The following is a 27,864-nucleotide window of genomic DNA, read 5'->3' on the forward strand; positions in this document are numbered from 1 at the left end:
GAAGTGACGGTATGTGCCTGTCAATAGGCCCCCCTCTTTTGAAGTCGGCTATACCCGATGACCCCCCTTTTTTAAAAGTCATACCCAATGACCCCCCTTTTTTTAGTTGCGGCTACCCAATGACCCCCTTTTTTTGGTTGCGGCTACCCAATGACCCCTTTTTTTCTAGATTTTCTAGAAGAGCATCATCAAAATGCAACAAACAAATGCTGAAACTTTCAAATTTTGCTCCATTTTTTCAAAATTTTGTACCCGATGACCCTTTTTTTTGAAATCTTATACTCAATGACCCCTTTTTTCAAAATATTATACCCAATGACCCCTTTTTTATTTTGTTTGTACCCAATGACCCCTTTTTTAAAAATAACGCTTTCTTACCGATAGGCCCCTACTTCATGCGACACACGGTAGGCACATACCCATCAGTTCTAAAGTTGAGTGCCCCGGCCTTTTACCTTTTCTGTGTTTTACCATTTACCAATATTTAGTAAATTACAGTTAAAATCCATTAAAAGCATGGTATTTTATTAAAGATATATTTATGCACAATATATAGTTTACTGGTAGTTACAATCTACCCCAATTACTGGTATTTACCTCCCCCTGACGACTAGTGTCACTCCCAACATCAATTATTGATGGTAGTAGTGGCACCTGCACTGTTTATACCCAGCTTGTTTCCTTGTTTGGTCAGATCAGGGAATGGTCACTCAGATTGATGCTCATTATTATTGTTGAATTAGTGGTCACATTTGATGCAGCTTATCAGTAGCCTGGGTCAGCAGGAGTGCAATTGTATCCTTTTTCATAGAGCAATGATTGTTCAAAATGTTTAATGTCAAATGGTTCCTAACAGCTAAAAACCTTATTTGTGAGCGGATTTCCACCGTTGAAAAAACAAAATGTATGTTTAATATATTAATTATTTCATTAATAGAAATTTCCTAAGTTTCCATCCATAAATAACCACAGAGCATTATCTGTTTACAAAATAAGTGTTTATTTCAGATTTCCAATTATAGCCATGTTATCAGTATACTGATAAGAGGCCAATCCAGACCTTCTGGTCATTTATGCTATATTATGCTAGCCATATAATTTATCTTACACTTCCCATAATGCATTTCTTCCATTTCAATATTCTGTACTGATTTGCTATGTTGTGCCACGGTCAACAAAATATAGCTCAGTAAACAGAGCACATCCAGATCTTGCATTTGCTTAATTCTTGACTAGCGACCCTTGTTCAGCCAGTCTATTCTCAAAATGAAAACATGAAAAATGAAAAAAATGAAACCTGTACAAAGTAAGGCCAAAAAAAAAATGTTGTGTTGCCCTCAACCGCCCTACCCTAAATCCTGAAAAATCAGGGTCCGCATTTTTTTTTTTTTTGAATGATGATTTTTACAGATTTGACTTGAAATTAATATTTTATTGAAAGACTAGTCTTTAATTGATGCCTAACAGGTATCCAGAAGTCAAAATTGACAAATGTCCCCTAATTGAAGAAGCATCTATATAATATTTGAGGGGATTTTGAAAAAAATGAAGGTTTGGAAAAAAAAAAAAGAAATCCGACCGTCCGCCCCAGCTTTCCCATTTTCCCACTTGAGGGCAACACAACAATATTTTTTGGCCTAATGGGAGCATTTGTTGGAATGAGGGGATGTATTATGTTGCAAAGGATTCTGGGAAGGGTAAGATATTTTCTCTGCATGCTCGCTATCCCTATGGGTTTTCTTGCCCTAAACCTCTAATGTGTACTTTATCTCTTATACCCAAAATTGTAAAAACACATATCTAGGGTTTATGCAATAGCTGCCAGGTGCTTTATTTTAAGATTATGTACAATATAAAATCCAGAAATTGTCAAATGTCTATAGGGTAGCTATTGCAGATAATGGCCTTCTCGATATTGTTACAACTTTTGTAACATGTTTGCCTAGCCTAATTAATGTATTAGCTCTCATTTTATTTACTCAGTAGTTCTGAATATGCCCAAATTGGGAGAATTTTAGACACTAATTGCTCATGGCTCGCGCACAGAAGTAGGGGCCTATAGACAGCACAAGCCCAATTGGTGCCTTATCTATTGACATCCCAAATGTAAGGCAAAGCAACACTGAAAAGCAAACATTGTAGCCGCACTGAAGCAGTAAAGTTCAACATCTCTTTTACAAAATAGACAGATCAAGGAGTTTGTACAGTGTTTGTAATATGAAAGCACCAGAAACAGTTTGCATATGAGACTATTCCATGAAATTTAGTACAAATTTTCGTAACAAAATGCTCCAAAAATGACACTTTCTGTCCGAATTTTCCTAGCTAAATAAGTAACATTTATGAACAATCATGCAAAGATCGCCGCCTCCATTTACCAGATCCATTGCTCAAACGATGTAGCAAGAGAAAGAAAAAAACATACAGAAATCTGGACGATGCCTATGAGCTAAAAATGGATGTTTTCCATATTTAACAGTCCTCGAAGTAAAATTGATAAATCTAATGATACTTAAAGTGTATGTAGCTGGGATGAAAAGCCGACATTCAATTGAAAATTTGGACCTTTCGTATTAAAGATATGGATTTTTCCCCAAAACACCAACAAAATTAGGTCTTTTGGGGAAAAAAAAATGTATATCTTCAAAATGAATGGTCAAAATTTTCAACTGATCGTAGGCTTTTCATCCCAGCTACATACACTTTAAGAATATATCATTAGATTTATAAAATTAACTTTGAAGACTGTTATATATCAAAAATGTGAAAAATATCAAATTTTAATAATTTGTCATAAAATTTGTATCACAGCGCGAATTTCAAAAAAATCAAAATTATTTGATATCAGAAGGAAATTCCTCGTATTCAGAATGCAATTCGATATGTCTGGTGTACTCTCAGCTCCCACAAAAAATATGTGAAAATGTCGATAAACGTTAATATCAGATCCCTTAAGTCGCTTTCTTTTTGTGTTGTGTGTGTATTTAGTAGTAACAGCATTTGGGAGAAAATTGGGTGGGGGGAAACCACCAAATAGCAATTGTTCATATGTGTACATCCTGTCACATCCATATCAAAAGGATGCACTTGTCGGCTGCTACATGTGTCTCATTTCACATAATAGCTAGGAATAAATACCAGACTCATCTCAAGTGGAAGTTACTTCAAATCATCCCTGAAGTCACATGGTTAAGGAGTGTTCTCTGTCTTCATAAACCATGTGACTTTGGGATGATTTAAAGTGATCTTCACCTGAGTTGAGTCTGGTATTCATTCCTAGCTATTATTTAGAAAGAGATACATATAGCAGCCGACAAGTGCATCATTTTGATATGGATGTACACATATGCTATTACCAATTCAGTTGTGGCTAAAATCACAGAGCCAGTTCCAATTACAGTGTAGTAGGGGAACCACAGGTGACGTATATGGGGGAACCATACACAAGATAAGAAAAAGATGTGAAAGTTGTTGAAGGTGCCAAGTGTTCAAATTCTCATTTAAAAAGGTAAACTACCCGATACAAAGAAATTTCACAATTGCTCCAATCTTGTTGAACACCACTTCAATGTATTCCTCTGGCTATACATATTCAGAAGTATTGGACATTTTGAAATTTCCTCCTGTCATTGGGTAGTGTCCCTTTAAAATGAGAACCTGTCCACTTTCTCCTGAATTAAAAGTTATTACATGCAGTTCAAACTCAGCCCCCTCAAGTTGATCTAAACCTGAGGGGGATTCTTAGTGGAAATGAGGGTGTGGCAGATTTGGGGGTGCATTTCAATCATTTAGTTAGACTAACGGTGCATTTTCAGCCATTTTGGTTTTATGATGGCCCTCAATTTCATGAAAATGTTTTAGTTTTTAGTTAAATTTTGTTTAAGTTGGGTATTTGTTGAGTCACATCCACCAAAACCAAAGTTGTGACCCCCACCCCTTGTGTATGGTTCAACCATTTCTGGATAAAGCCCTTTTGACTTGGTGCCCCCTAGTAGTGCTTTTGAGTTCAACTGGTAGCAATTTGATATTGCATTCTAGTAACTTCAATATGATCAATATAGGAGCTTGTTGCTTTTTCGATAGAGAAAGCGCATTGTAACTAGCCAGAGGTAGCTCAGATTTGTTCTCTTTGATTCCACTGACATCTATGCCTACTAAACCTGAAATGGGCTATATATATTCCCAAAGTCAGGGTACAGATTTTTTTAAATTCTCACTTCCTACATTTCCCCGCATGCAAAAATGTTTGTCAAAATATACTTCACAATAACATATTGACAACATTTTGGCAAAAATGTTTTGGCACAATGTTATTGAAGTTATATTTTATAAATGTTTTCATAACCTTATAAATAATTTTGAACACATTTAAAGCTTTTTTGTTTACAATAATCACAAAAATACAATATTCTGAGTTTCTGACTAGTCTTGTTCCCAAACTGCATGTGGCTCAGTAAGCGAATATACATGGCAGAGACCCAGTTGGGAAGGAGACTGACACGATATCCAGCTGGCACTATGCGAGCCCTGATTATTAGACTGTTGCCCTTATTTGTTAACTGTCTGGGTTGAAGACTGAGAAAACTATGTGGAATAAAAGTGACAGACTTTGCAACTGAGACTGTGCAGCTGTACCCAAATTGACCCTGTGAATGAGTTTGTTGTTTTTATAACTTGTCACAACAGCGCGGTACACAGGCATCGCTAGTCAGTCATGCTATGGCGCACAACCAGAGTCACATGAGAATATTTTCATGAGTTCGACACGATATGAACTCAGTCGTCACTACAAAGCAACACAGTATGTACACAGTGTCGAAGACTGATGGATTTATTCTACCTGAATATGCCATTACAGAGTTGTTCATGGTGGCAGCCTCTGTACAGGATCAGAAATATGCAGAGGCCATGATGTTTCAGGCTAGTGGAAAACATCAAATATATACTATACTGGTCATCTGGTCACCATGGTATCAGTATTGTTCTTCCGATCCATCTCTCTCAGCTTAGAATCCTTTGTTTTGGATAAAATCTCTAATTTCATGTACGAATATGCCTTTAAACCAAATCTTCCTGGTGTACTCGTTGACCTGATATGGTATTTCCATATCAACATGATCCACTGTCTCTTGTAGATGGTCTTTCACTTCCTTTGCTAATGCCTGTACAAAAAAACGGGGGAAATTTCCATAAAATTCACAAAAATGACTTATTTCTGCATATTTGCATATCTGTGTAAATTTCCAATTTTGACTTTCATTGCATCCTTTTAATTAGTGCACCTGGCCCCAAAGTGACTGCCTTAAAGTTGTAATGTATGATCTTATAAAATAAAAGTGGTGAATTTTTTTCAAACCTGATTTTTTTGTGCATATTTTCAATGTTTACACATACGTGTCCACTAACACCTAAAAGGAATCAGCCAAATTTGTTGTTTAACATAAAGTCATATTAATTACAACTTTAAGTCCCCCCATTGATCTCCATGTCAAAAGGACAAAATAGCCAGTGGGATTTCTTGTCCTTTACCTCATTATATTAACATAAACCTTTCCTGGCAGCTATTACAAATATTATTTCCTGGCAGCTATTACAAATATTAGTTCAGCATTTGATGGAAATCATATATTATGGCCATGCTTGGGATGCTTATTATTGATTCTTAAACACTTGAGAACGTTCCTGCAATCTTATTGGTTCTTACCCAGCTTTACCCGTGTGATATGACACTATATCACACAGGACAGCGCGTGTGCGTCAACGCTATATGCATACTCGCTATTTGGACCAATCAGAGGCGCACAGCAACAACGAGACTGATCAATTTTAAGCCCTAGGTAATTCCTTGCAAAATGTAGATTTAATTTGATTAAAATTTGTATGATATTTTTATTTGAATTGAAGTGTTTAAGAATGAAGGTATTGTTTTTAGCCGCTGTCGTGCATCTATCGTCTTATATAACACGGGCGAGTCGGGTGACATCATTATTTTTGGCGTAAAACAACTCGGCTTCGCCTCGTTGTTTTACTTAAAATAATGATGTCACCCGTGTTATATGAGACGATAGATGCACTCCAGCGGCTAAAACAATACCTTTATTCTCTAAATACAGTTTATACTGTACTTACCCATATATCCCCATCTACTCTGGTTATCAGGGTCAGTTGTCTTGTGCCACCATATTCTTCCTCTCGGAAAACCGGTATACTGTGGAATCTCGTCCTCCTCACATGATATGGGGTATCTGGGGATGCTCCTATAACACAACGCAATGAATGAAATATTATACATTCATGTAAATTTTTATGCCCCAGATCTTTGTCAACTTCAACACATTCTTCATCACTTGTTGGCGTTGGTTCCCTTTGTGGCCTTGAAAATGGGGGCTCCCAAAAATTCAAATTGGAAGCCTGTATGGACCGTTCCTGTGTTCCATTCAACAAGGATTTACCAAGTTGAATGGAACATTTCATTTTTCACAGAATGGAAATATTCTTTCACTTGAACAAAAAAATCATTCAATATATTGAACTTAATTTTATAAATCACCAGGAAAACAAAAAAAATAAAAAAAATATCAAAACTTTATTTATTTTAGAAGCAACATCCACCTACAATTGGCGAGTTGAGGTGGTTACCGCAAGCACTACAACTACCTACACGCTAGCATTTGTCAGCGTTGCTGTGGTAGTGTGCTAAATATAGTAAAATCTGTGGAACATCCGCATCGCGCAGCTACACATTAAGAAACCTGTGCTGCATGTAGCTTTCACATTTCTGATCATGCAGATCTTGATCACTGGCATCATTGGTTTAAAACTCAGTCAAATGGTTAATGAAAAATATTCAGAAATGACATCACAGCATGTACAGTGAGCTAGTGGTGGTCGGTAGATCTTTCTTGATGATTAAAATTACATTTAAACATGACAAGTCAACACTTTATGTGCAGTTTTATTTATAAATCATGAATTTGAAGGTAAAATAGTGATTGTCTGTAGGACAAGTGCATACATGTAGCTCATTATGATTTTTGGACATGTGGACAAGGTTAATTAGAAGACTGTGAAAAGCAATCATGAATGTATATAAAAACTTTTCAGTTTCAGAGAGACTTCTATTGTGCAATAAAACAAATTCTGGATTGCTGAGTGACTGCAATTTGAGTCATTCCATATCAAATCACCTAATTTTCAGAAAAGGTTGGCTGGTCACCCTCTCAGATTTTCTTTAAAATCACTTATATCATAGCCATATGGGTTAAATGAACACATTTCAAACGGTAGGTCTCAACTCCTTGTCGTTTCCGAGTTATGGCTCGTTGAATATTTGATGTTTTTTGACGCTTTTTGTCCACTTCCCATTGAAATACACACAAAATTGTCCTAAATACCAACCCAAATTTTATTATGTGGGAAATGAGCCACCATAATCAAACTCACACATATTCAAAATACTTATATGATGTTCCTCTGTACCAAAAATCAAAGTGGTGTCAAGCCATCTTCATGGTTAAATGACTGTTTGGAGATCGCATTGAAACACACAGTAATTGCCATTAATGTTCTAATTCCCAGAAAGCAAAGTTCATCAATTTACTGTGTATTTCAATGAGAGATTCAAACACCATTTAACCATGAAGATGGCTTGACACCACTAAGATTTCTGGTACAGAGGAACATCATGCAAGTATTTTTCATTTGTGTGAGTTTGGTTATGGTGGATTATTTCCCACAAGGTCAAATGGGGTCACGAACAGGGGGTCTTTTGGCTGAGGGGTCATCTTTGAGCCCTTGCGAAATTTTTATTAAGCCAATGAGTGGCCTACCCTGCTATAGGGGGTCACACCTGAACCTATATTGCCTACTAAAGGCAAAAAAGATGATGTCGGACATCTAGTATGAAGAGGAGGGGGGGGGGGTCAAAACAGGAATTTGCCATGTGCGTCAGCACGAACGTGCATTTTTAGATGTCTATATCAGCAAATGGGGGTGTGATACATTTTTTGCGAGTCCAGAATCTGGTTATTTGTGTCAAAGACACCCTAGATTCCAATTTGTAGTCGTAGCTTATCCCTAGGGGAAGATATGGATGTCTAAACTCGGAAGAAAATTAATGTCGCGACACGCGTGCCCAAAAAATGGGGGGGTCTGACCCAATTTTCAATAGGCCGGTTCTCGGAAATGACAAGGATTAGAGACCTACCGTTTGAAATGTGTTCATTTGGCACATAGGGCTATGATATAAGTGATTTTAAACAAAATCTGAGAGGTTGACCCATTAGGTGATTTGAGATGGACTGACCCATTTGCTCTATCTACATGTATAGGGTAAGTCGGTGGAAAATAAATACAATAATTAAATACGGTATCCAAAGCTAATGCTAAATAGGGCACCACCGCCTAATGGACTGAAACTTTGCATTGGAGTGTAAATAATATGGAAAACAAAGCTTTTGTGTATTCTTTCAAAGCCACGATGTACATGTATGATGATTTCCATCAAAAAGTTCTCATGAGCAGGCCCCCTGTCAAAAACATAGATCCACCTTTGGTCTATCATAATCATACAAATAATTAGCCTATTGGCAAGACTTAAAAGGGCATTTCGTGATCCACAGCCTCATCCCCCACTTTTCTCAAAAAAGTTGAGATTTTTATATCACTGGAAACCTCTGGCTACATAATGTTTATGTACAAAATATTTCTTGCAGATTAATTTGTTTAGCAAAGATATCGTGAAATTTGAATTTCGTTCTGGTGCACCAGAACGAAATTACAACGTATTGTCTATGGAGCAGTGTAATACACATAATCATGCATAACTCACAAACGCAATATCAAAATCAACTAAAATTTTGGGAATATGCTTTTTTCGTGGATATGTACTGAAAAATGTCATAAAAAGAGGATGCTAGGATCACGAAATACTCCTTTAATTCATTCATATTTATTCGGCAAAATCGACAAGAACAATAAATATAACTAGAAGGCTATATATTTGTACACGGCTATACCCGCATGTTATCGGTGTAGCCAAACTTACAGTCCTTATTTGTTGAGGACTTAAAATAAAGAAATTGTATGTGTAAAAAGTGAAAGTCCAAGTAACAAGCTTTAATTGAATGTAGGTTGCACTGTCGTAGCACTTAAAATAAAGAAATTGTAAAAAGTCCCCTCCCAGGGGAGTCGTCTCTCTTACTCTCCATAGGTTGCTGTTGTCAGTCTCTCTTACTCACAGTCAGGCTAGCTATGCAATATGATTCAGGGGAAACTATTCCTGAGGGAGTATGTAAATTAAATGGAACAGCCATTTCAGAGGGAGTATGTAAATTAAACGGAACAGCCTTTTTGGGGCCATTTCAGAGGGAGTATGTAAATTAAATGGAACAGCCAATGGGTATGTAATTTAACTGGAACAGCCTTAACGCTTCACGCTGGTAATTCCAATTATGATATAATACGATCTGTCTGTTTATTAGTCCTGCGTGTGTGGGGTGGATGGGTGTGTGGGTGTTAGTAACAATACGATTCTCAGGTGCTATCTGTGTACAAATTCTGAGCCCGGAAGCTGCTTGATGAGAAACGGCCCGCCTTGTGTTTTAACATTTGGGGCCCATAATATTTGACTTATGAGGCCCATGTACATAATTATGTTGAAGTATAACTTTCTAGTGCTATCAGTAGACTCAAGCTGGCCACTGTACCTACTTTATTTACTGAGTAACAGCTGGCCCTATGTTTTAGCGTTTGGGGCCCTGGGGCCAATATTATGTGATATATGGGGCTCATATACATGTACATATAACAATGTAGTTCTCAGGTGCAATCTGTGTACAAACTCTGAGCCATAAAGCTGCTTTATATGATGAGAAACGGCCGGCCCTTATATATATGACTTATGGGGCTCATGTACATATGTTGAAGTATGATTCTTAAGTGCTATCAGTAGACTCAAGCTGGGCATTGTAGCTGCTATATTTACTGAGTAACGGTCGGCCCTATGTTTTAGCGTTCGGGGCCCTGGGCCCCATATAATGTAACATATGGGGGTCATATACATATGACAATATAATACTGAAGACATATCTGTGTACCAAATCTGAACCCTGTAGCTACTTTATTTGCTGAGAAACAGCCGGCCCTTTGTTTTAACATTTGGGACCATGGGGCCCCTAGCATCTGGGACCAAAACGGGCAAAAGGCACATCTACTACTTAGGGCCCATACATATGCCACATATGAGCCCTAGTGATCTTGTACTTTTAGAGCTAGGCTTGTCAATCTGTTGCACCATATTTTAACATTTGGGCCCCTGGGGCCCATAATATATAACATATGGGGCCCTTGTATATTTGTAAATATAGAGTACCCCTAGGGCTATCAGTGTACCAACTCGGGCCCCGAGGCTGCTTCATTTGATGAGAAACGGCATGATTTGTATTTTCACATTTGGGCCCCTGGGGCCCGTGACCTTTGACCTCTGGGGCCAAGATGGGCAAAAGGCACTTCTACGGAGGTAGGGCCCATAAGTGTACCACATATGGGCCCCAGGGCCTTTGTATATAGTTTTAGCGCTAGCCTTGACAGAATGATGTGTTTGATGGAGGAGAAGGAGATGAAACCACAGGATGGCAATATACCCGTCCATGCTTCGCATGCGGGTATAATCAATCACGAATAGCATATGAAATACATGGATACAAGCAAAGACACCAAAAAGCCGAAATGCCAGGATAACCTTAAGTCTAGCTGCAAATGTGTAAACTTATTTCCAATGGGATCCAACATAAAGACAAGACGGTGCCTGGGACAGAGGACAAAACAAGCAAAAGGACAGAAAGGAACTACATGTAGATGGCACTGTTGTGTTTGATCAAACACGAATATCTATGCCTGTGATTAACACCCTAAACCCCCAACCACACACCCAACCCACCATGACACTCTTAACTCACCCTAACACCCCATAATATGTTTAATGCTGAAACAGCTATCAATTTACCAACCTAGAGCATTGTAGCTGCTTTATTTACAGAATAATGACCGGCCCTATGTTTTAGCATTTGGGGCCCTGGGGCCCATATTATGTGCCATATGGGGCTCTTATAACAATATAATGCTAAAGATCTATTATTGTACCAAATCTGAGCCCTGTAGCTACTTTATTTGCTGTGAAACGGCCGGCCCTTTGTTCTAACATTTGGGCCTCTGGGGCCCCTAGCGTTTGATTTGGGATGGTAAATCATTCATTGATGGATAAGAGGAGTCTTGCAATAAAAGTAAACAAACAAACAAACCTGTTGGAGGCATAAATCCTGATGGTGTCGGGTACGACTCATGTTTTGGTAATGGCGGTGGTTCCAATGGTGGAATCAATCGCTCTACATATTTCCATTCTGCAGTAGAGACCTCCACACCTGTCCTAGGTTCTTCCTCCTTTACTTTCTCCCATGACGGGTAGAAGTTGGGCGGAAGATCCGCAAAATGTCGACACTGGGTTGGCGTCGATGCTGCGGTGTGTGGATGTAGTCTTGAAAGGATCTATTGAAACACAAATTGTGGCATAAGGTTAATATGAGACGATATGTTGGTTTATGTTGGGGTAAAAGTTGGGAGGAATGTCCACAAAATTCCGAAACTTGGTTGATGTTGAAGCTGCGGTGTGTGGATGCTCTTGAAAGGATCTATAAAATGAGTCATTCCATGCCAGTTCACCCACGGGTGATCAAACCTTTCGCTAGAGACCCGTCCAGCCATCATTTGGATGGCCTGTCACAAGAATGGACGGCCTACAAAATACTAAAGCCATCCGAGAGGCCATCAAAAGAAAAAGCCTTTTGCGATAACAAACATGTTGAATGTTACAAACCACTGTTAGGAGCCTGTATGTCTATAAAAAGGTACATTATGATGAGCCATTCCATGTCAACTCCAGGGATGAGGTGCTGCACAACCACAGCACCTCTGCAATGTTTTTTCCTGTGTGGTGGTAGATATTGATGAGAAAGTAAAATCCTGAAAAGTTAAACTTCATACTCTATTTAGTTTTCCCGTGGCATCAATTTGAAATTTAGGGGGGGTCAGCGTAAAAAATGTGTCGCAACGCGAAAGACGATGTTTCCATAACGGTATAAAGGGAACCCCTACAACTTTGAAAAGTATGTATCCTGGGGTACTTTTTTGTGTAGAATTCAAATCTGGCATCAGAAAACTTGTGACTCCTTTACTTTAAAAGATATAGGGCCCTCAAAATGCAACTTCGTCCATCCAGGACCAACTTCGGGGTTGGGGGGGTTGGGTGGTCAGAACTGCAAAAGTAAAAATAATTTTACTGTCCTTTTTTTGCCAGTCAGAGCCCTTTGGTAGGCCATTACTCGTATCCCATATTGTGTATTTCCAATTGACATCCAAAATGGCGTAAGCCAGTCCTTAAAGCAATTTATCGCGTCTGATGTCACTGTCAATTACGATCCTTGATTGGTTTACACAGGTTAATCAGCGCGTAAAGGAAGACCGATCTATCTGGTGCTGATCGGAGAAAAGGAATAGCAGCAAATGGCGAAAAAAGTACGTGCTTTTACAAGTCAAAAGCAGCTTTTCTAGGCATTGTGGACATGGTGCCTTCACCAAAGAAAGTTTCCCACTATAAAGACCTAACTTTTGAGATGGTTTGCATGTCGAAAGGTGCAAAACTAACTATAAGGCGTCCGCGTTCAGCAAGTCATCATCACGACACTTTGTAAACAAACCGTGCTCGTGTTTGATTGACAGGTGACGTCAGACGCGATATAAATTGTCTTTATCTTTGTCTTTCATTATAGCTTGCCAGTCTCGTGTACGCCGTTTGTACACTGAGACTGGCTTATGCCATTTTGTGTGTCAATGGGATTTACACACTTAACATTTTGCGCAGCTCAAACATTTCAACAATTTTTTTTGCAATTCAGTCAATTTATATGAAATTGGTACCGGTACTCACATATCTGATCTCCAAATCATAGTTATCTTATTCAATGTATCCAAGTAAATTAAACTTGGAATTTCTGATACTTTCAAGCCGTCGACCCCCTCGTCCGGCGAGCGTGATCGGTGGTGAAACAATGCAAGTCACGAGATGACCCACCTCATTTACAGCCGGTTTCTGTTGTCAAGTCGTGTTCGCGATACAGCCACATGCACAAGTGAGGTCGAGACTAATTGGTGACGTCGATAACAACGAGTAAACAAAATGGCTGGGAGAACTGAGAAAGTCGTGGTTTTTTTTTAATGTTTCATCGTGACGATCAGAAACATCAAAAAACTTTTTTTGACTGCGCTTGATATGCTAACGATATACAGGTACATTAAAGGATATAAATTGGATGGTAAATATTAAGCCAAATATTGCAAGAAATCTACTCGCTAGAATCCCGCAAAAAAATGTCCGTCCATGCGAAAGTAATATTGACGACGTAAAATCCCGACTAGTCCTTAATATACATAGGTACGGCGTATAGGACTGGCAAGCGAGTCTAGGTATGCCAGGCAAACCTTAGTTAACACATTTGAAATTCACCTGATTTCAACCCTAAATGTTTTCTTATATTTAGGCCTATACCATCTACAACTTGCTGCTGGCTATACCTTGTTTAGAACTTTCAAAAGAAGTACCTGAATGTGCAACCATAACTGTTTCAAAATAGCCTGCGAAGGTCATGCAGGTAACTCCGAGGTCATGCATTGAATTCTTTTGAATGAGGAATACTACGGGAACCAGCACCTTTTGTTAGAAGTCACACATAATATGAGCATGATGAGTGAAGTGGATAACCTATTGTTGTGAATGAGTCAATGACCTTCAATGACACTTAAGATTTGTTTGCATACACCTACTAATTGGTCATATTAAGGGGGTACTACACCCCTGCCCAATTTTGTGCCTATTTTTGCATTTTTTCTCAAATATTACAGTGCATTGGTGACTAGTAAGATATGTATATTATAGGGGCAAGGACTACAACTACTGCACTGGAAACTTTATTTCAGCACAAACAACAGTTGTGGAGTTACAGTCAAAAATGAGGGAAAACCAATATTTGATCAATAAATCAATAACTACTTGCCCTGAGTTGCTGAATTTTCAGTGCAGTAGTTGTAGTCCTTGCCCCTATAATATACATAATTATCTTACTTGTCACAAATGCGCTATAATTTTTGAGAAAAATGCAAAAATAGGCACAAAATTGGCCAGGGGTGTAGTACCCCCTTAAACCCAATAACATTGAAACTTTTGGTTGTGGAAACAAAAAGTTCAAAATTTTGATTTTGTGCCATATCGGCCATCTTGGATGATTTTTGGCAAATGTTCTCTAAATGCATGATTTCAATGCCTCGGTTTGAAACAAGAGCACCAATGGCGCTGTGGCTCTGTGCTTTTTTGTAACAGTGAAAGTAATTGTTCTTGGAGTCGATTGTGCAATGTGACAGATCTCACATCTCATTTGCAGAGCATATAAGAATACATCAATCAATTTAGGGAATTAGGGCCTACTATTTAGCGACATGAATCGAATCGGGTGGAATTGGATAGAAATGGGTCCAAATGGACCGAAACTGATCAAAATACATAGGCCAATGTCAAGAATAGTGTTGTCTGTTTATACTAATTTGATCTCAGTTGACCCCAGGTGACCCTGAAATGGCATTCCAAAACTTTGGCTCTAAATAGTGACTGTACCCACCAGGTTTCATGCCTATCCAACAATTTTTACTCATTTGACCTCAGATAACCCCTGGTGACCCCAAAATGACCTTCCAAAAATGTGACTGCAAATGCTGACTGCATCCACCAAGTTTCATGTCCGTCCAAAAGTTTTTACTAATTTGACCTCAGATGACCCCTGGTGACCCGAAATGACCTTCCACAAATTTGACTCCAAATGTTGACTGTACCCACAAAGTTTCATACCCATGTGACAGCTGTTACTAAATTGACCTCAGATGACCCATGGTCACCCTGAAATGACCTTCCAAAAATTTGGCTCTAAATGTTGACTATAGGCCCTACCTACCACGTTTCATGCTCATATAACAGTTTTTACTAATTTGACTTTAAATGACCCCTGGATGACCTCAGGTGACCCTGAAATGACTTTCCCAAAATTGGGCTCTAAATGGCGACTGTACCCGCCAAGATTCATGCCCATCCGACAGTTTTACTAAGTTGACCTCAGATGACCCCCGATGACCCCAAAATGACCTCCAAAAAGTTTAACTCCAAATGTTGACTGTACCCACCAAGTTTCATGCTCATCCGACAATTTTTACGAATTTGACCTCAAATGACCCCTAGTGACCCCAAAATGACCTTCCAAAAATTTGACTCAAATGTTGACTGTACCCACTAAGTTTCATACCCATATGACAGTTTTTACGAATTAGACCTCAGATGACCCCAAAATGACCTTTAATAATTTGACTCCAAATGTTGACTGTACCCACAAAATTCATGCCCATACGACAATTGTTACTAATTTGACCTCAGATGACCCATGGTGACCCTGAAATGACCTTCCAAAAATTTGACTCTAAATGTTGACTGCACCCAACAAGTTTCATGCCCACACAACAGTTTTTACTAATTTGACCACAAACGACCCCTGGTGACCCCGAAATGACCTTCTTGCACCCACCAAGTTTCATGCCCATACGACAGTTTTTACTAATTTGACCTCAAATAACCCCTGGTGACCCCGAAATGACCTTCCCAAAATTGGCTCTAAATGTTGATTGCACCCAAGTTTCATGCCCATACGACAGTTTTTACTGATTTGACCTCAAATGACCCTTGGTGACCCGTGACCCCGAAATGACCTTCCCAAAATTTGGCTCTAAATGCTGACTGCACCCACCAAGTTTCATGCCCTTACGACAGTTTTTACTAATTTGACCTCAAATGACCCCCGGTGACCCCGAAATGACCTTCCCAAAATTTGGCTTTAAATGTTGACTGCACCCACCAAGTTTCATGCCCATACGACAGTTTTTACTAATTTGACCTCAGATGACGACCCTGGTGACCCTGAAATAACCTTCCAAATATTTGACTCCAAATGTTGACTGTAGCTACCAAGTTTCATGCCCATCCGGCAGTTTTTACTAATTTGACCTCAGATGACTTCTGGTGACCCTGAAATGACCTTCACAAAAATTGGCTATAAATGTTGATTGTACCCACCAAGTTTCATACCCATACGATAGTTTTTACTAATTTGACCTCAGGTGACCCCTGGTGACTCCGAATCGACCTTCCAAAAATTTGACTCCAAATGTTGACTGTAGGCCTACCCACCTCAGTTTCATGCCCTTACGACAGTTGTTACTAATTTCCGAAGGCAATCGGGTCAAATTTTTTTTTTTTTTCGTAACTTTTTCTGATATTGGGGAATATTTTTTTAAAAAGTGGGTCCCCTCCCCTTCCACCCCTGGCTGTCATTGATTGCTTGACATTCCTTTTGATTCCTCTCAAAATGAACTTAGCTCATGATTAATATTGCACAGCCTAGAGTAAAACATTAAACTTGGCAACTTTCAATCGGCATGATCAATGATTTCTGAAACCACTAATTTCAGTCACATTTGAATTCAATAATTATGTACATTTCATAACTGTGATGACCTTGGGACCGTCCAATCAGAATCAACATGATCAATCAATGCGCCGTAAGGTCATGACCTCTGTGTGGTGAAACCAAAATAAACAGTCAAAAATGGTGAGATTGGTCGGCACAGTCGATGTAACATCGATCAAATAAACCGTGGTCTTGAATTTCTTAAGAAGTCCTGGCCTAAAAACTATGTTGTTTTTCAGGAGAAAACATATTAATTTTGATATTCTGAAGTATAAAATTGTTGGGCAAAGTGGAACATCATTTATTACAAGCCAACGTCAAACGTCGGCTTGTGCTGTCTCTTCCCAATTCTTCTTCTTCTTCCTTCTGGCAACCGCAATCAACTGCATGTAGCTCCGCAAGGGATTGACAGATTTCAACCAAACTTTACCCAAAAGACCACTGGGCTAGGCCAAACCTTCCATTTGACTTTGACCTTGCTGTGACCTTTGACCTAGCTATAATGGTCAAAAATAAAAAAAAAAAAAAAATGCTACTCCTTCCACAAATTTCATGCGATGAGAACATGGTTATATCATGTGACTCAACTTTAGTCGGTGTCTATAGGGTGTGCTCAGATAAGGGGTCAAAGGTCATTAAGGGGTCATGTCCGGTCAAAGTCTAAAAAATATTCAAAAAATCACTGTCTTTACAAATTACATAGCAGAGAGTCGCCATTAGCACACATGCATTGCTACTAGCCAGGGTCTTTAGGATGCGTACAGTTTTGGGGTCAAAGGTCATTAAGGGGTTACTTCCGGTCAAAAAACCAAAATTATCAAAACCATCATACATGAATCAGTATTCCCTGATGTATGCATGGTATTTTTTATTTTGGGGGCCAAAGGTCATTAAGGGGTCACTTCCTGTTTTTAGCTGAATAACTTCAAGAATTTTTATCTCGAGAACTGGACATTGCGTATTTACAGGGTGCAAGTAAAAACATGGGCCACCAATTACGGGCCAGATCACAAGCAAACTTCTGTACAAATTCAACTTATGCAAATGAATCAACCACAGCTCATTAAAACCCAATGACATCACCAGCTCAAATTACATCCCATTGAAATACATGTAACTGGTGTAAGTGGAACCAACATTATTCAAATTTCAAGGGCTTTTTGTAAAAAATTACAAGTTTTTCAGAGATTTTAAAAGTTTTTCTACGGAAGTTTAAGGTTTATTCCAGCTACTTGTGTAGGAAGTACAAGTGGAGACAGTCAAATGTTGATGGACAAAAGTAACAGATGCATGAGCATTTTTCATAGTCCAGAACAAATTTTCTTGAAAATCCATGCACCTGATTGGTCAGTTCAGTGCATGGGGTTGTAATGTGAGCAGCTCTGTGTGCACTGTTGGTTGGTGGTTTCCCAACTGTGCAATTGATCATCATGGTGGTGGTACCTGGTGTGTTCTCTTAATTATTTGTACAGTGCCAATGGTGGAAGTTTGATTGTGCAGATGTAACAGCTCCCTTGAAAGCCTCAAAGGTAGGTGAGGCTATCACATCCACTGGGAGGGCGTTCCACCAGATGACTGTCCTAGGAAAGTAGGAGTTCTTGTAGAGAAGGATGCGAGCTGGAATAATCTGGTATCTTCCTGGGTGGTAGGATCTTGTGCTGCTTGTGCCCGGCACAGTGTCATCGACCCTATATCTTCATGGCAGAAATCGCCATGGTAGGTTGAATCCACAGCCACGATTGGCAAAGAAATATAGAAATATACCTTGTATTTGTCAGTTTTACCTCAGAGATGCTGTAGACCCTCTCTACACAGTGTAGAAACATCACAAGTAGAATGCTGCTCAATATGATAAATCCAAATCATGAAAATCAAGACATTTTGCAGAGCAATATTTTGACCACTTTTGCACTAAGTAAATTACTCCCATGAAGATTGCAGGTTTTGCCAACCCTGGGAATTTTGAACCCACCCAAAAGATGAGATCAATGTTGATCAATTACCTCAACTTTGGGAGTATAGACTAGTACAGTGGGATTAAAATCATCCAAGCACGCCCAAACCCTGGTACAATGGGATTAAAATCGCCAGTGCATGCCCAAACTGTCCTTGAGAAAGTTCCTCAGCTGCATCCTTAGAGCCCAAAATGAGCCCACATATTGTGATGTTTCTTATTTGTGGAAAAGATTATAATAGAGTGAACTGTAACTCTAGGTACGACGAGTTACAGTTACTGGAACTAGTAGTGAGTGCAGCTGTACTACACGATGTAGTACATACTGGATCAACGCAATATAAAATTAGAGTTTTGGTCCAAGTTTTGAGTTCAAAGCGCACGGCCAATTTTCAAAGCGCATTCTAGCGACCATCATATCTGTTCAACACGTATTTTCAAGTGTATGAGACCACATCTGGTTTCTTGAGACGAAATCATTTACGGGAGATATTCATCATTTTCTAACCCGGTATCCGAAGATTTTCGTCTGATATCAAAATCGTGCATAGCAATTCACGTGTATCGATCCTGTGTATTCATTTTAGTGTCTCTGCTGCACCAGATAATTATTAGCCAGGCGGTGTCGGTGTGCCCGGTGCTTGTGTACCTATCATGCTATAAGTTAATATCAATTGAGACTCAGTAGACCTCTTAGCACGAATGTAACACTTAACTTGTCTTCTTGTCTTGATGAATACTGCCTAACACCCCTTTGCAGGAGTCACTCAAGCAGGTTTAGGTGGGCGCGTATTTGATGCTATTCTTCCGTGTTGTTATACAATTTGTTGACTGCTGATTTGAACTTTTGTTTCTCTTCTATGGTAGTAATTTCTTTGGGCAGGTTATTCCAATCAATCAGTGTTCTTGGAATGAATGATTGTTTATATCAGTTTTTATTTGCTTGAATTGGTGTGAAGTTTCTTGAGTTTGGTGAAGTTAGTCTAGTTGACCGTTGGACCGGACGCAGGATATTTTGAGTTGGTATGGCAAGGTGACCCCCAATAGCCTGATTTAAATAGATTAAGACGGGCTACTTTCCTACGTGTAGCCAAGTCAGGCCAGTTGAGGTCTTTTTTCATCTTGGTGACGCTGCTCTTCCTGCTGTAGTCTGGATCTGGATCTGGTTGTATACTGGTCAACGCTCCAAGTGGAGCCAGACGATCAGGGTTGTTGTGCGCTGATGGTGCTAATTAGTCGAACTTCTGGAGGTGGTTGAGTACTTGGGTCTTAAAGTTCATGGGTTCAGTTACAGTGGTTATGTGGTATGGCAATTTGTTCCAATCGGAAATGGTCTGATGAAAAAAGGAATGCTTTAAGCAGTTCTTATTTGCAGCTTGAATCTGGTAGGCGTTAGCGTGTGAGTGCCTTGACAGACGACGGGTGGCTGAAGGAGGTCATCGACCGGCAGGGGCAGGAGTCCCATTCTTGCTTTCTGGAGAATTGTGAGCCGGTTAGCGGTACGTCTGTTCTGAAGAGAGTACCACTCAAGTTCATTCAACATGTTTGTGACACTACTTGTACGCCTATAGTCATTTGACACGAAACGTGCAGCCCTCCTCTGTACCATCTCGATTTTGTTGGTGAGATCAGCTTGCTGTGGATCCCACACCGATGATGAGTACTCCACAAGAGGACGGACTAATGACATATACATGTAGGCTGTTTGTTTTATTTGTTTAGTGCATGAATAGAGATTCCTTCTTATGAAATTGAGGTTTCTGTTTGCATTTGATGTAATTTGGTTTATGTGTTTACTCCAAGTGAGATTACTGGATAAATTCACCCCAAGGTAAGGGTGGCAGTTGGTATCTGCAAGGACGGTATCTCCCAGTGTGTATTCATAGTATTTCCGTTATACGCATGACATAGCACTTTTTGATGTTGAAGTGCAATTGCCACGTATCTTGCCATTTCACCAGTGTGTGTAAGTCTTCTTGAAGTTGAGTATGATCAAACTCATTAGTTATTTGTCTATAAACCACGCAATCATCGGCAAAAAGCCGAACCTCTGATTTTATATTTTGGGGCAAGTCATTTATAAAAACTAAGAAAAGCAAAGGTCCCAGCACCGTACCCTGGGGAACGCCAGATACAACATCTGTCCAAGCCGAGTTATCACCCCCGACAACGACCCTCTGTTTGCGGTGCATAAGGAAGTTTGCGATCCAAGTGTGGGTTTTGTTACTTAATGCCAAAATGATTTAGTTTAAGTAAAAGCCGGTTGTGGGGAACAGAATCAAAAGCCTTGGTAAAATCCATAATTATCATGTCTGTTTGGATACGATTATCAAGTGATTGAACAAGATCATGGGTCGTTAAAAGTAATTGGGATTCACAAGAGTGCTGTTTTCTAAAACCGTGTTGTTTACTGGTGAGGACGGAATACTTATCAAAATGATTCATAATTTGGGCGTGCAAAATGTGTTCGAGAACCTTACAACAGATGGCAGTTAAAGAAACAGGCCTATAATTTGAGGCGACTGTTCTATCGCCTTTTTTAAAAATCGGCGTGATGTTAGCACTGCGCCAGGCTGACGGTAATTCTCCAGACTCTAAGGATTTGTTGAAGATAAAACTCAGTGCCGGGGCTATATCCTCGGCGGCAACCTTGAGTATTTTTGGGGTATACCGTCGGGGCCTGGAGCTTTGTGCGGTTCAAGTTTTAAAGTAATTTGGTTACGCCTTCGATCGAAACATGAATATCCTCCATGGTGGGGATATTACTACTGGGGATGGAGGGAGATCTGATTTCTCCTGGTAAAACCGACTTGAATTGCTCATTCAAGATATTGGCTTTGACTAAATTATCTGATTCCAACACACCACCAGCTTTTAAGGTGGGTATACCCACAGAATCACTTCTGAGGGATTTCATATACGACCAAAATTTTTTGGTTGAATCAAAGCAAATTGAGTTTATATACTCCCTGTATGATCTTCTTATTTCTTTCTGTGTTTGTTTGCGAAGTGTATGGAAATGATCAAGAGTGTCCTGGTTAGTCTCTTTTTCATGTGATTGAAGGCTCTCTGCTTTTTCTTTAGCAGGCGTTTTTCTTTCCTAGCAATCCAAGGTGTCAAATTTTTCTTATTGACTGTGCTGCGTTGGGACATGAGACTCCATGACCGACTTGATCTTCTCCTCAAACTCATCCCACAAGTTTTGGGTGGTACACTGTGCAGGATTTCTACTAGTGATGTTATCACTAAATGATTTAAGTTCCTCTTTTATGAGGTTTAAATCAGCTTTATCAAACAAATAAACTTTCCTGGGCTTGGTTCTTATGATCCTGGGTTTGGAGCTAACTATTATCAAAGGTATGCCATCGTGGTCGCTCAAACCCGGGATCACAGTGGACCTTTCGACCAGTGAAGAATTATTTGTCATGAAAATGTCTAAGATACGAGTGGGCTGGGTCACCACCTGTTCCAGGCCAAAGTCAGCTGCTATTTCTAGCATGTATTTGGAGAGACCAGCATAGACGGGATTTGGTTTGAGGCACTGCGATTCCCAGTCAATACTGGGAAATTCAAATCACCAGCCAACCAAATGTGGCAACGGTCAGGGTTTTTAATCCGACCAAGAGATTCCTTGATTTTATCAAGGTACTCTTTGTCCTTACCAAACTCTTGCGAACGGTAGCAGGACCCAATCAGGATCTGTTTCATTCCCTGAATGGCAATAGATATCCAAACGAGTTCACAATTTTCAACCTCCAAATCGATCCTATGGGTGGCAATAAGATCGTTCTTCGCAGCGATTAAGACCCTCCTTCTCAGCAAAGTCACGGTCTTTGCGAACAACCTGGTATTGGGGTGGGAATAGCTCGCTACTGTGGATAGAATCATTCAGGTGGGTCTCCGTACCAACAATAACATCAGGGTTATTTAAGTCAATACAACACGCTAGATCAGAGATTTTGCTTCTGACCCCCTGGAAATTTATAACCAGAACTTTGAGGTTGTTACGTTTGGTTTTGGGCCAGGTTTGGGCTTTGATTTGGAAGATTGATTACTCCTCACACCATCAACAGCTCTCGGTGAGGACGCTGCAAGTGGTGGACTTTTAGGCCCTGTGTTGCTATTAACTGTAATATTTCCAACAGATGAATTGACACTCTCGTTGTCAGTTGAGAGGCACGAAAATGAGTTGGATAATTCAATATCAGTTTTGGAGAAAATGAGTCTGAAAAATTAGGCAGGCCACACTTGCAACATATCCAAGTTACACTATTGTTTGCCAAATTATCATATGTCATTGTTTTCATGTTAATACAGTCCACGTGGTACCATCCCTGACATTCATCACAGTAGATGGCTCTCTGATTCCATCTGGCAGCCTTTTCACATATTAAGCACGCAAATTTAGGCTGGTATAAAGGCCGGGTTGGGGTGGAGATCCCCGCTTGCATGAGCACCAAAAGGAGATGTAAAACATAGCAAGCTTCATCGGGTGATCACTTTGATGAAGGCCCATGGATTGAGATCTATACTTGAAACTGAACATGAAGTTCATGAGGGATGGAAAGTGATGAAAGTCAAATGATGGGACCATGTGTAAGTTAATCAAGTCATGTTTATCATGTTTATCATTGTTTGAGTTGGGTGTGTTAGGAATCTCATGCACAATTGTTTTGTTCACTTCACCTGTATGCATTCTATGACGTTGTAGAAGGTTCTGCGATTGAAGACATATCCCCAATATGATGAGTGGGAGAACAACACTGTCCACACTGCCAATATACATTATAATATCAGATTCAGCAACGATTTTGCAAGAATTATATAAAAAGGATATGACAACCTGACCCCACCGGTAGAGTTACTCACGACAGCCGCCCTTTGTCCACGGCACTACTGAGTCCTTAGCCAGCCATGAAGAAAGCTAGTGACCTATTCGCCACTCCAGTCCCGGCGTGGCGTGGGATGGTCAAACACACGGCAAGATGGATGCCAATGATGTATCACTGGAACGATGATATGATAAAAGTCCAGAAATTGAGATTAAGACACAAAAATTTCCGACAAATACCACACCACTTTGCTCCTGAAGATGTTAAAGAACATATACTGGACAAGATTTGTGCGGATGGTTTGCACAAATGCGGGATTTTTGAAGATAATTTTATTTCCAACTCCCGATGTCCAGGGGACAACCACTCCGTCCGATGAGGGCGCACAACAACCAGTTACAAACCTCGCTGCCCTGTTTTGGACAGCTTCAAGCTGGTTTATGAGGATTTGAGTGTGGGGGTCCCACACTGAGGAGCTGTATTCTAACACTGGTCTAACCAGGGTTTTGTAAGCCATATCTTTTATTTTCTTTGAGCATGAGTACAGATTGCGTCGTATAAAACCCAGAGTCCTGTTTGCTTTTGCAGATACATTGTTTACGTGTGAGTTCCATGACAGGTCTTGGGATATGTTCACACCCAGATATGTATGACTAGTTGTTTCTTGTAACTTTGTGTTATTTAGATTGTATGTAAAATGATGCGGTGTTCTGGCATGGGTTACTCCAGACAGGGTCTAATTCTGCATAAAACCGGGCAACGTTATTTCTATAGATCTGCTGCGCATTCAAATTGCATTGTATTGCATCGTAATTTCATTTGTGTCTATGCTAATTATGTTTACACAACATGAACTCACGTGTTTTCAAGCAAATTCACGATAATAGGTGATCAAAAGCGATCGGAATGTTACAAAAGTACAGATCGCATTCAGCTTACTTCATATGAGATGATCTTTGGAAAAATACGGCATAATTTGTCTTGGTGTTTATGGAATGCCATGCAGTAAAATATTAATACGCTATGCAATTCATGATTGACAACTAACAATCGGCGTGTCCTTCGAATCCTCCACTGTCAATTTCTTATCCACTCACTAATCCTCACAAAAGCTTTGTGTTGATTACGTAATGTGTGGAGGCAAATTGCAATAAGTACAATGAAATAATGAGTAGGGCGGGCTCCGAGGCGGTTTCTTCTTCATCTTACGTAACAGTATTGTTCTCCAAAAACCCGGACGCTTGTCGTTTGGAGCTCTAGCTGAAATACAGCAAGATAATGTAAGATAGTAAATGTAAACCTGTATTTTAGCTAGAGTATCTCGAGCTAGGTTACTCTAAGGACATAACATTTACTGGCGTTAAATTCCATCTGCCAATCGTTTTGCCATGTTGTGAGTGTATCCAGATCAGCTTGCAATTTGCTGGCATCCTCATCAGGTCCAGCAATTGACCTATTCTGTCGGTCCGTGTCACGTCACTTCCGGTTGATGATGTTCGAGTGAAAACAAGTCCCTGATTCGATTTTTGTTGATGATTTCTGTCATTGGTGTTATGTAAATTTCGATCGCAAATAGTCAGTGGAATCAAACAACCGTCTCTAAGTCTTCAGAGTGAAAGAAACTTACTTGATTTACCGTTTATATACTGACAAACTGGTCGAGTGTTGTTTTTTCCGAAATTGAATGCCACTCCAGCAACATCGCTATGTATTCTCCTTCACAGCCGGTTTCTGTTGTTCACGACAAACCGTGAGCCACATGCAGTTTGGGCCCGAGACTAGAGATAGCCCCGGATGTCCGACCGACAGAATACAAAATACAATCGTCAGCAAAAAGTCTCACTTGATGATGTTTTTAAAGCAAAGTCATCAAGGGTCGTGCGCCATGAATCGGGGGCCAAATGTGTTACATACTAAAAAATTGAACAATTTACATGTTTTTGTACTTAGACTGATCTAATTCATAAACTGTTCATCAAAACCCTATAAAATTATATATCACTGTAAAGCTTAGGGTACCAGGAATACACATGTACAAACAATTGGTCAATATACAGGGTGCCACAAATGTCATATAGGGTGGAAAAGTTAAATTTTGGTTCAAAAAGTATACAATTTTGTTCCTCTCTTATTTACTAACATAAATACCTGTTCTGCTAAAACCTTTTTAGATGTGCTTATAACATTGTAGGCTTCCAAAAAAAGCAAACTTGTAATGTTGAGTTATGTTGCCCAACTGAGAGATACAGGGTGTTCAAAAGTCGTACATAATTTTTATGATTTTTATTACATAATCAATCACAACTTTTTTCCTTCATGACCTACACAAAAACCAATGGCATATTTGAATTCCTCATCAAATTTCCATCCAAAAAATGTAAACTTTTACAGCAGTAGTAGACTGCCTAACTGGCCTGTATCTCGTTTCGGCCAAAGAACGTCTGTAATACATACCTGTTTTTAATGACTTTGCAACAATGTTTCTATTGTCAGCAATAACAGCTTGCATTCACACTTTTGAGTTTATATGGTGAATTTTCGTACACATCATAAATAAGTGAAATCAGAATATCCTGAAAGGAATTTAGGTAACGAATTCAACGACACTGACCTCAAGCAACAGCTAATGTTTTCATGTAAACATGGCGTCATTAGACATTTTTAGCCTACGTTTCGTATCCTACTATCGGATCGTTGAAGCAACGAAACCTCAATCCCCGGCCTCATTCACGAATTCACTCACCTTCCTACACCACCAGTTGAAATAAAACTCCAAACATCCTGTGTTATTCCTCAAAACTACATGCACCTTCATTAATAAAAAATTGAAATCCTAGTAGAAATCCGTTATCGAAAATTGTTTGATATAAAACGTCACCAAAAGTAATTTTTCTGAAGAGTAGATACCGCGTGTCAAAATGGTGGCCGCAGTCGCATCCCCCCAGCTTTGTACCTGTACCCAGGTCACGGTATGTCTACGTGACGAACAGTCAAGGTCAGAGAACAGCGCAACCTGTCTGCTGTCATGCGAAATGGCTCCGCCCAATGAACGGCGCTGTCAATCATCCTTATTGCCTTTGTCGAACAGACTTTTACGCGGAGGTAAGAGCTCACGCTGTCCTCACTTTTAGGATCGACGAAGCGTCAGGCCGACCTACAATCTGGTTGTGTAGGAGACTATCATCGTGATGCCCACGTTGGAACCATTGGATTACGGAAGAAATATTCATACCAGGACTGAAGCAAATGTGGCCATTTCTATGTTTGTACCGGGCAAGTACCGGACATTTTCCAACACGGAGCTAGCGGAAAATACTGCAAATTCGTCCAAGGTAAGCAAAGGGTTGGGGATCGATTTTTAACTTTGACTAAACTGTTTCGGAGTTAAGGCACGCTAAAAGTAGACCATTTCGGGGCTGTATTTGGTGTACATGTGACGTTTTGAAAAGAGTAAAAAACGACCACTTATTCGCTATTGCTGAAGTATACCCGCCGAATCATGTACCAATACACAAGGTATTGGTACATGAGATCAGGTATACAGCAGTAGGGCAACTCCTTCAAGAAATAACCCCTTTGGAACATTTCGGAGCATAAATGAATACTTAACACAGTAACATATAGGAAAAGCATAGAACCCATGACACAGAATGCAGCACACTTGCAACAAATTAACTTAGCTTGGAGTAAAACTGGTCAGATTTGAAACTAGACATAAATAGTACCAAAACAATGATACATAAATAATCCATCTCAATACCTTGCTGGGTTATGAAGTTACAGTCAAGAATATATTTGTGAGGTGCTAGAAATCAACATTCCCTATACTTTAACACATGCCTCAACCATAGGATCCTCAACCGTAGGATCCTCCACCCCTGACTTCACATCGTTTGAATTGCAATATCTCAAGAAGTAAATAAAGTGTGAAGTTCTTTCTTTCCACAATTTGAGCTAGATAAATAAGCAACAAAAATGAGACCAAAACTAGGTCAGTACCCCTCTCCATTCTTGAGATCAAGGACAAAATGTCCTGAATAAAATGAAAAAATGTAACACCTCCACCTTTTCCAATACCCCAATTCTGTTCATGACGCACGACCCAATTGAGCAATCTTTAGTTTTGCTCAAGATGAAGCTGTAAAAGGATTACACTACCAAGTACCAAGTACAAGTACCAAGCAATGGTACTGTATGGAATATATAATTATTACCTGACTTTTTTGGATGTATGTCAGCTTGTCTGTGCGGATATTTCTAACACATTTTGCTAGGCGAAAAATACATGCTGAACATGCACTGGAAGCTGCCATCTTTGATTGTGAGTTTCTTTTCCAAGTCACATAAAGTACAGCTCACCGGTGCTCATACAACGCACTATTTTGTATTTCGCAAGGCTGACGTTCAAAAAACACAAAAGAGATTACTTGCCGGGCAATGTCAACAGAGGGCGCAACTCACATGT

At 39.6% G+C, this 27,864-nt stretch overlaps 1 protein-coding gene across 2 annotated transcripts; it reads right to left on the bottom strand.

The window, feature by feature from the left end:
• Window positions 1–447: 447 nt before the first annotated feature.
• Window positions 448–27,748, bottom strand: LOC140146526 (large ribosomal subunit protein mL49-like). 2 transcript variants are annotated; one of them, XM_072168402.1, is made up of 4 exons: window positions 27,614–27,748; window positions 11,301–11,544; window positions 6,130–6,257; window positions 448–5,162 (listed from the first exon to the last, which is right to left on the bottom strand). In XM_072168402.1, the coding sequence occupies exons 1-4, from the start codon at window positions 27,710–27,712 to the stop codon at window positions 5,007–5,009; spliced, it is 627 nt and encodes a 208-aa protein (XP_072024503.1). In that variant the 5' UTR covers window positions 27,713–27,748; the 3' UTR covers window positions 448–5,006. The 2 variants fall into 2 exon arrangements, with proteins under 2 accessions (XP_072024503.1, XP_072024504.1); XM_072168403.1 differs by having other exon boundaries at window positions 27,662–27,727.
• Between the last annotated feature and the right edge of the window lie 116 nt (window positions 27,749–27,864).

This window comes from Amphiura filiformis, chromosome 2, assembly GCF_039555335.1.
Source record: "Amphiura filiformis chromosome 2, Afil_fr2py, whole genome shotgun sequence".
Classification (NCBI taxonomy): domain Eukaryota; kingdom Metazoa; phylum Echinodermata; class Ophiuroidea; order Amphilepidida; family Amphiuridae; genus Amphiura; species Amphiura filiformis.

Bases quoted from the DNA above. Each gene is read 5' to 3' on its own strand.
- LOC140146526 (XM_072168402.1), bottom strand. From the start codon at position 27,712: ATGGCAGCTTCCAGTGCATGTTCAGCATGTATTTTTCGCCTAGCAAAA. The intron at 11,545-27,613 runs GTAATAATTATA...GTGTTTCAATAG, and splicing joins CATACATCCAAAAAAGTCAG to ATCCTTTCAAGACTACATCC. The intron at 5,163-6,129 runs GTAAGTACAGTA...TTTTTTGTACAG, and splicing joins GAGTAGATGGGGATATATGG to GCATTAGCAAAGGAAGTGAA.